General features: G+C 41.4%; 1 protein-coding gene across 2 annotated transcripts; it reads left to right on the top strand.

Annotated features, from left to right (window-relative positions):
• The first annotated feature begins 1,032 nt into the window (after positions 1-1,032).
• On the top strand, positions 1,033-8,530 carry LOC122843183 (transmembrane protein 196). Of its 2 annotated transcripts, none has more exons than XM_044137767.1 (5): positions 1,033-1,179; positions 3,955-4,011; positions 6,587-6,722; positions 8,116-8,234; positions 8,338-8,530. In XM_044137767.1, the coding sequence occupies exons 1-5, from the start codon at positions 1,033-1,035 to the stop codon at positions 8,407-8,409; spliced, it is 531 nt and encodes a 176-aa protein (XP_043993702.1). In that variant the 3' UTR covers positions 8,410-8,530. The 2 variants fall into 2 exon arrangements, with proteins under 2 accessions (XP_043993702.1, XP_043993701.1); XM_044137766.1 differs by having other exon boundaries at positions 1,033-1,197.
• The last annotated feature ends 759 nt before the right edge of the window (positions 8,531-9,289 follow it).

The raw sequence follows: 9,289 nt of genomic DNA, 5'->3' as shown, positions 1-9,289 counted from the left end.
GTGTTTTAACAAAGAACTCTGATGTTTTAATTCCCTTCTGCATGGGGAAACTTTCCATCTTCCCTCATATTAAAAATGAACGCTGCTTAGTTAATCCCCATAGCTGACCAGGAGTTTCTGAAAGCTGAATGCACCTGATTATATACGTGGTTTGGACTCCTTGTTATCCCTCTGTGCTTAAATACAGGCAGCCCATTTGTGTTTGGTTGGGGAGAGACAGGATGCACAGTGCTGAGGGTGGTGCAGTGGTCACTTTCCTCTGCAGACTATAACTCACAGTGATCATAAAAGATCAGTGTGAGTTGATCTTTTGTTATTCTGCTGTTTGTTGTCCTACCGCGGAAAACATGCATTTTTTTTGCACACAAATCAAAGATGTGGCTCAATATTGATTAACTATGAGTTAAATGCAATTAGGCCTATACCTTTTCAGTGAGCAGAAAATTCTGCTTTAAACTACAAAATCACGTCACTTGTTCATGACACGATAATAAAGTTTAACAATTTATTTAATTTTAATAGCTTCTTGGTGAAGTTGCCAAAAAAGAATATGAAAAAATTAGAAATGTCGGTTCGGTTCTCAATGAGCCAGAGACTGAGATCTTTGAAATCTTCCTTACGGTCCTGCTTCGTGTTCACCTGTGGAAACAGAAACAGTCTATGTCTTGTGTGTCGATGACCGTGCGCGCGCGTTCCTGTGCGCGCGTGCTTGCGGCGGCTCTTTAGTACCTTGGACAGCGCTCGGCGCCACAGACGCGTCTGTAAACCGACCGTCTGGTCTTTGCGCAAACATTCTACTCAGAGGATGTCTCTTCGTTTCTGAATAGTTTTTGAGAGTTCATCACTTCTCCTTCACAAGTTCCTTTATGACTTTCCGTGCCGTGTGGACCGATATTAGCGGCTAAGCCCTCGCCTTCCCGCTGGATACACAACGAGCGGAGCCACGCCGCCTTTGGAACGCCGAGAAGGGGGATCCCCTCTCGCCGTGTGCTCGCCTCCTCCCGTTGGAGCTGGAGAGATGCCCGGGGGAGGATGTGCTCCAGCCGCAAGATCCTGTGGAGTCTGCTCCTGCTCTCTTTGGTGGAAGTGGGCCTGGGTGTGGCGAGCATCGTCTTGGGAGCAGTGGGCATCATCTGGGTGCGTGGGGAGCACCCGCCTCAGCAGGGCGACGCTTCTCCGGTGTGGAGTGGACTCTGTGTACGTGAACTGCTGCCTTCACTTTTTCTGTTGTTTACCTCCAGAGTGGATAAGTACACGCGCCCGCGGAAAGCGTGGAAGGTTGAGAGTTCCAATTATTTGCCTTTCTAGAAAAATGCATATCAAAATAAAGATGTTTTTTGCTCAAATTTGAAAGCAAATTTAAAAATGTGGTATCTATCTGTCTAAACAGAAAGGCTTTTAATAGCTCACTGGCTTTCTTGTAAACATAATAGATACTTAATGGACATGGTTAAATGCTAAAACTTTAAACTTGCCAACACCAAAATGAAACAGAAAGAAGAAGAAAAAAAAGATAAACTTATACCAATAAAAAAAATGAATGAATTAAAACAACTAAAATACATGCAAATGTTAAAACAGAAATTTAAAATTTTCTATTGGTGTGTAATAACGCTGTCCTTAGCGTTATTTTAAAAAGGAGAAAAAAATGTATGTGCTATTTGATCATACTGTCAAAGATGCACTCCCTCAAACATTTAGCTTCCTTCTCTGAAGCTAAAGATTGATTTTATTAATTCATGCTTGACTTGGTCCTCAGCGCTTCAGAGGGTCAAAGCTTTTACAGCCAGTCATGCTCCCAGGCTTCTGTGAACGTCTCCTCTTGTTACTCTCATTACCCTCAGCATCACTGCTTTGATGCCACTGCTGGTCTGTAAAAAGTCCGGTTTCAGACAAACTCCCAGAAGTTTACAGACAACACTGCTCCAGCTAAGGAAACATCGCCTATCTATCAACTGCTAACCCTTGCAGTTAAAATGAGTGTGTTCGTTTTATCAGGACATCTCAGTCTGGTTATTCTAACAGGCTATTAAGGTGCAATTTATTGTTACGAATCAAAAAAGTAAGAAGAAAACTATAACTAATGATTGAATGCTTGCAGGCAGGGCAGTCAGTGTGCATACCTCTGCAGCACTTTGCATGATGGACATGTTGTGCAATGTGACACATGTGTTCAAGAGCTACTGCTGTCTGGTGATTCAGTCATCCTGGAGATTGATTGATTGATTGATTTGACTGAAAAAAACAGGTAGATTATTCAGGATTTTAGAGGATGATTCCTGCTGAAACCCCATCATTCTCCACCTGAACAGACCTCCCTGGTAAACATGTGCATAAAATCCTTAAAATAGGTGGTTGTTATGGAGACTGGATTGCCCAAAGATGTCATTCTTTATTGTACCTCTCTAACGGTGAGATTTTGGAGATTTTCTTTACCCCCCTTTTACCATAATTTCCCTCATTGTGCATAGTGGCAGGATAAACTTGGAGTCCCATCAAGCTTTGTTTGGCAAAGTTCCATGAGCTTCTAATTACTGCGCTGACCGTAGGTTTAGGTGAGCGGACATTTTCTTGTAATCATTTTCCAGCTAATGTAGATCAGCGCACACTTGCTTTGTTTGAATGGTGATGCTTATTTTTGTTCTTGTACCCATTTTGGAGAGCAGGCCAAAATGTCAAGTCATATCTATTCTCCAGGACAACAGGAGATTACTGATTGCAAAATTAGCATCCTTAGACACTGTAGACAAAGTTAAGTTGCAGAGATGCATCTGTTGAATTCATTTACAGAAACAGTTAAAAATGCCAGATGGTGTGGCACCATTTGATTAGTGGATGTGTCTTTTCCTTATAGAATAGTTGTTCTCATTTTATTATTATTATTTATTTTTATATGTTCCCTAGGCAGAAGGAATCCAATGGGATAAACTCGCAAAGTTTTTGGGACTGAAAATGAGGGGTGGACTTTACTTTGGAAAACCTCCAAAGGGATGCTGATCAGATACCGGAACCACCTCAGCTGACTCCTTTTAATGCAGAGTGGTCCTACTCTTACTTCCACCTGGATGATGATCCAACTTCACCTCCATTCATCTGCTTGTATCCAAGATCTTGCTCTTTTTTTCCGTCAGGTCTCTAAATGTTTCCACTCTTTGAAGAGCAAACTAAATCCGAAAATATTCCTCCGAAGAATACGAGTTTTCCAATGTACAGACCCCAGATCTATAGGAGGAAATTTCATGCACTTATTTCTATGTTTGCAAAGACATTTGCGAAACAAAGGAATAACCATGCTACTTTGGAGAAATACAGCATGTGAGAAACTCATAAAGTGACTCGGGATTACTACAAAACGTTGCATGACACACACAGAAAGAGCCTAATACAGAAAACAAACAAAAAAATTAAGATTGTTTTGTAAATATTCTTTTACAAAGCAGTAAATTCCAGAGGAAGTATAAGAAGAGGGTCTGACTCTCGAAAATATTAGTTTAATGACAAAGCTTCAGCGCTAGCTGAAAGTAGAGTTATTCGTTTGAATTTGCATGCTTTCAATAAAATCTTTTAAACAGGGACTCCAACCGAACTTGACACAGAAAATAACAGTTGACAAAGCAGAGAGTTCACATATTCTCACTACTCCTTCCAGCAAAACAAATACAGCACACAGCTTGCTGAGCTGTCTCTTTGTGAGCTTGTTCTGCCAGCATAATGCGCCCTGCAGTTTACTCTAAATTTCTTACATCCAAGACAAATATGGCTTTCTGCCACGGCTCGTTGTTTTAGGAGAAACAAAATACATGCGAGTAAAGAGAGGGATCTCCTTTCCTGTTTTCAGGATTTGGGGGAAAGGAGTAAAAACCACAAAATATCACAAAGAGCAATTTTACACATGCAGAGCTCGGTACAAGTTTTAGTGGTGTTAATTAAAATTTTGCTTCTTTTTTTTTCCAGTTTCTGCTTTGTGGGATGTGCGGAGTGCTGTGTGCTTGGAAGAGGACAGGTCTTATTGTAAGTGCCGTAAAGTTGTCCCACAAAGACCCATTAACTTCTTCTTCTCTTTTCTTTTTTTCTGTCCTCTAGATTGTGACCTAAATATGACAAAAGCCTTTTCTTGTTCCAACACAAGACAAAACTCATCAAAAACCCATGCAAGCTGTAGGTTATGCACAATGTGCATGTGCAGCAGAAACCAGTCAGTTTGAGTAGCTCTTCTTCAAAAACCTGTTTCAAAACCCACAATTATTATTTGTGAAATGCTGCTGATTAGAGCTGTTGCCTTGCAGCAAGAAGGTCCTGGGTTCGATTCCCGATCTGGGGTCTTTCTGCATGGAGTTTGCATGTTCTCCCTGTGCATGGTGGGTTCTCTCTGGGTTCTCCGGCTTCCTCCCACAGTCCAAAAACATGACTGTCAGGTTAATTGGTCTCTCTAAATTTGTTTTGTATGTCTTTGTGTTGCCCTGCGACAGACTGGCGACCTGTCCAGGGTGAACCCCGCCTCTCGCCCGGAACGTTAGCTGGAGATAGACACCAGCAACCCTCCCGAGCCCTGTAAGGGACAAGGGTGTTAGAAAATGGATGGATGGATGGATGGATGGATGGATGGATGGATGGATGGATGGATGGATGGATGGATGGATGGATGCTGCTGATTTAATTTGCACAAAAGGCCACATGGATGTGTGACTTCTGAAGGGATTCCTGCCGTCAACCAGGTTTGACCCCCTGAGAGCTCAATGTCAGACGAAATCCCGTCCAGTAAAATAAACACTGGGATCTCTGGCAATTCTGACTCACACACACTGAATTGTTCGGATCCCCAACATGTCAACTCATTTCTCATTCTGATGGACAGCTCCTGAAAATAGCTCGCTGAACATGTGCCAGGGATGCACATGTTTCTTTTTACTCCATTCCTCTGGGAACAGAAAGCCCTCTTCCTTCAATGTTGAAAAACATGCCATATGAATCTGCAAAACTCACAAATCCGGACAATACGTGCACTCAGAAGGTTTGCATTTGTTTTAAGATGGAGGCCCCTTAAAGCTCTGTGGGGAGGGATTTATAGATTCATTGTACTCATAAAATAGTTCTCTTAATTTTAAGATGCACCTCCCTCTACATGATTAGATAAGGCTCATATATATTAATATATACATTCAATCAATTTAAAAGTTATTGAAAAGCTAAATTATGTATCTAAATTCACTGACATTTTGATAAATTACACACAGAACTGATGCTTTCAAGTCCTCATTTCTGTTAATTATGATAGAATAAGAACAATAACTAAAAACAAAACGTTTGTGTGCTAAATGAAAAGCATATTTAGAAAAATGTGTGTTTCATTTGACAAACAAAGCTGATCGAAACAAATTTTAACATTTATTGAATTTATTGTGTATATTACTGTATTTAAAGCACACAGAATGTTACCAAACACAAAGACTACCAAAGACTTTAAACACACACACACACACGCACACACACACACACACACACACACAGAGAGTGTTCTGATATCTGAGGAAATCAGAGGAGGCAAGCAGTCACCTCTCTTCTCTTCCTGTCATTCTTTCAACCTTCTTTTCTTCTTTTTTTTTTTACAGCCAATGTGTCTCCAAGTCCTTGTGCTCCTCTTTGACTCCGTCTCCTGCAGGCAATGCAATAATGATGGATCAATGTCAGTCCGATCTGCTGTAACTGAGACATCTCTGTGTCTCATCCTGTCTGTCCCAAGCTTTTGTCTTTCTCTTCATATCTCTCCTGTTCCTCTCTCCAATATGTCTTTCTGCCTCCCCTGTTATGTCACATCGTTGCTGTCAATTCAGTGTCCCCGCTCCCTCCGTCTTCCCCTTTTCATCTTCCTCCATTACTCCTCCCCTCCCTCTCCCTGCCTGTGGGGTGATGATTGCATTAGCTCGGTTTGGCTCCGGACCCCTGCCAGCCGATTTCCACACTTCTCGGGGTAATGACTGAAATCCGAGATGCCCTTTTGCATGCGGTTAAAGGCACTAACGGCATCTGTACCGGGAGCAATGAGACAATACCTGCAGTGCAGAAGCAAAACACAAACACACACACACACACACACACACACACAGATGCATTTTAAATCAATGGAAAGTATGATGGCATGACTGTGTTGTTCTGAAAGCGGAGTAATGGAGATGCAATCATTTCCCAGTAGGAGTCTTTTGGGAAAATATTAATCTCAAACTTTTGCTTTGGCCTATCAAAGTTCAAACTGGGTTCGTCCATATAAAGTGACTAATATGACAATATTCAAAATGAAATCCAACCAACAAACATCAAGCCCCCTCATCCACAAAGACAGCAAGCAAGTGACGTAAGCCCATTCACAAGCTATGAAATATGTCTGGAAGATACAATCTGCTGTGATAGAAATCCAATTTTCCACTGAGAAATGGCATTTATTTGGTCTGATTTGCATCACTCATCACCACAGCCCTTGTCTAATATGGGAAGATATTTCAGATCAAAGCTCCTTTAGTGATCGTTCTGCTCATATGATATCAATTAATTGACATGAAAATGAATCTGCTTGTGTCTCTGTGTCTTCCAGATGATCCTCTTCTCAGCTTGCTGCATCTGTGGCCTGATCGCCGGGATTCTCAACTTCCAGTTTGTTCGGGCGCTGAACAAACGGCCAAACTCATTGCAATCGATCCACCTGGCTGCCATGACACTGGCTTGTCTGGGTAAATAAACAGAAGCCGCATGGCACAACATGCCGTGACGCAATGGAAGGCAACTGGCAAAGAGTTGTTAAAGTCTGCGACAATAGACGTGTGCACGACTGTAAGAAAATGAAGTGCTCTCACTTATTGGAACCTGTGGTAAACGTTTTGCAAGCGGATTTAAGTCTAGTCACCCATTTATTGCAGTAGCCTCAAGGCCAGCTGCTATTTTTAACAAATTCATGTTGTGGTGATCGAGCACTTTAGGAAGTAACTGTTGGCAAACCAGCTGTCAAAACAGTGTGGAATCCCCTGATTCTAAGAAGTCAAACGTGTATATTTTTTCTATAGCATTTCACAAGAGTGGATCTTTAACGTTTCCAGAGTCCTCAGTGTTCTCTGATGCTCTCTCTTCTTCAGATGTCTATCACACATCCCACATCTTGACTTGGTCATATTTGACCTCCCTGCCATGCAAACACTCTCAAATCTCTGATTGTGAGGACGTCTCCTATCCACAGCCCGCCTTGTGTGACTCCAGAGATTTCGTTGTGGCTTTTGTGTGCTCTTCTCCTGACTGGTACCTTTCTAAAGGTATTAGCTTAAGATTGTGCAATTAATCAACCAAGCTGATATGTATGTGACATTTCAGCAACAAGGCAGTTCAAAGTGTTTTACTTCATATTCCAGGTAGAATGTTATCTGATGACCTTCTACCTGCAGATATTGAATATCTGGATGTCATCAGCAAAAGCATAAAAGAGGAGTCCATAGCACCAGAGGATGTGAGAATATAGTTGATTAAAATGAGTGGACCAGGCACAGACCCTTGGAGAACACCAGAAGAGTCTGGCATCAAAATACTCAAGGACCAATGACCTTGAAATTGTGTCATAAAAACAGGCTCACAGCATCATTGATCCTCTACTGCATATACCAGGGAACATGAGATACTTTTCCATATAATTATACTCATACGTATACCAGACCCACTCACAAAAAGTCTAAAAAATATTTTTGTAGACTGTAACATTAAGTTAAAGTCTACAAATTTCCCTGGCATCCGTCTGCTTGTGTCGTCTGAACTAGACTAGTTCTGCGTCTTAAATTCTGACTAACACTCTGCATCCTGAGCAAATACAAGAAAGTGTGTTCACACTCGCAAGTCCAGGAAATCACATGCCCACTCTGAACTTAGGATTTGCAAGTTAACCTTCCAAAAGACACAGCGGTGCATTATCACAGACATGTTTCACCTCATTATGTGTGACTTCCACACAATGTATTTCTGAATATATTCTCATTTCTTATTTTCCTTCAAGAGGAAAAGTACAAATACAGGGGTTATCAGAGCTTGTAGAAATGTTCCACTGGGAATTGTGAGTTTATTCTAAAACCATCCTATCTTTTCCAGGGATCTCAACCTGTACCTTATCCACATGGCTTACCTGTCGACTGGCCAGCTCTGAGCAGCAGAGGATGTTCATGGAGAGGGAGCACTCGCTGCACCATTCTCATGAGATGACCGAGAAGGTAAGACTAGAGGACTGAAAGAAGACAAACTTAATGCCTTTAAAGGGTAAAACAAAACATCTTTGGGATAAGTGTCAAATACGCATATGTATGTCCTTCTCAGGAGGTCCTTGACAACTCCAGTAATGGCATTCCTCAGGTCTCCTACAACGGACACACTTCAGCGTCACCTTGACGAGTTCACACACACCAAAGCAAAGACGGTTACAGCAATGTTATCTGTGGGACAGAGGGTTCAGCTTGCGGCTCACTCAACATATCCCACTGTCCTGTCCTGAATGCACAAAGTGGACCAGGACTCTCACCTTGGAAACCCTTACTACCGTCACAGAGAGAGAAATGGAGCATTAGCTATCGTGCTTCTGAATTATTATGCAGACACTGGTTCAAAAATCCTCAGCTCAAACCAAAGCAAGGATGCTGAACTTTTGCTTGGATGACAGCTCAGGTGAACATCTTTGTGACCTCTCTCTTAACGTTAATGAGCAGGCAGGGTGGATTTTTTTCCCCCTTGAAACAATGAGCACAATGTTAGCATGCGGCTGATCTATATGTATCGAAGAGCTATTACAATTTCAGTCTCGCTGTCTTAAACTCAATCTCTCTGTCTAGTAATCAGTTTAATGAATGCAATCTGAGGTAGTCAACAATACATTTTTTTGTCTGATGATGGAATGATAACACAGCAACTGTACTGTATAACAATGCTTGTATAATAAATTGCTATTTTTATAATGCTTCTTATAAAGTTACATTAAATAAAGTATGACTAGCCTACGATGAAGGATGGCTTTGATCATTTTCGTTACTTGTTATTGCAGCAGTGTTAGAATGACTAATCCAGTGGTTTTGACCATGTACATTTTTTTTCTTTTACATGTTTGGTTTTTACCTTTTAAAACTCTTATGGAGGCAGTTTTTGCTTACTTTTTTTTTTCTCTTTTGTTTGAATCATAAACACTGACCTTAACTGAGAAGAGTGAAGCCTGCAGTACATGGCATTTTCTTGTGCGTTTTTTTGAAACCTGCTGATGACTTTGTTTCTGACCAGTTCC

The sequence above is a fragment of the Gambusia affinis genome, linkage group LG14 (genome assembly GCF_019740435.1).
Source record: "Gambusia affinis linkage group LG14, SWU_Gaff_1.0, whole genome shotgun sequence".
NCBI classification, from domain to species: Eukaryota; Metazoa; Chordata; class Actinopteri; order Cyprinodontiformes; family Poeciliidae; genus Gambusia; species Gambusia affinis.
This window is presented reverse-complemented; position numbering and strand designations above follow the sequence as displayed.

Excerpts from the sequence above, each read along its gene's own strand:
- LOC122843183 (XM_044137766.1), top strand. The coding sequence starts at position 1,033 with ATGTGCTCCAGCCGCAAGATCCTGTGGAGTCTGCTCCTGCTCTCTTTG. Across the intron at positions 1,198-3,954 it reads CGGTGTGGAGTGGACTCTGT|TTTCTGCTTTGTGGGATGTG; the intron begins GTACGTGAACTG and ends TTTTTTTTCCAG. Across the intron at positions 4,012-6,586 it reads GGAAGAGGACAGGTCTTATT|ATGATCCTCTTCTCAGCTTG; the intron begins GTAAGTGCCGTA and ends TGTGTCTTCCAG.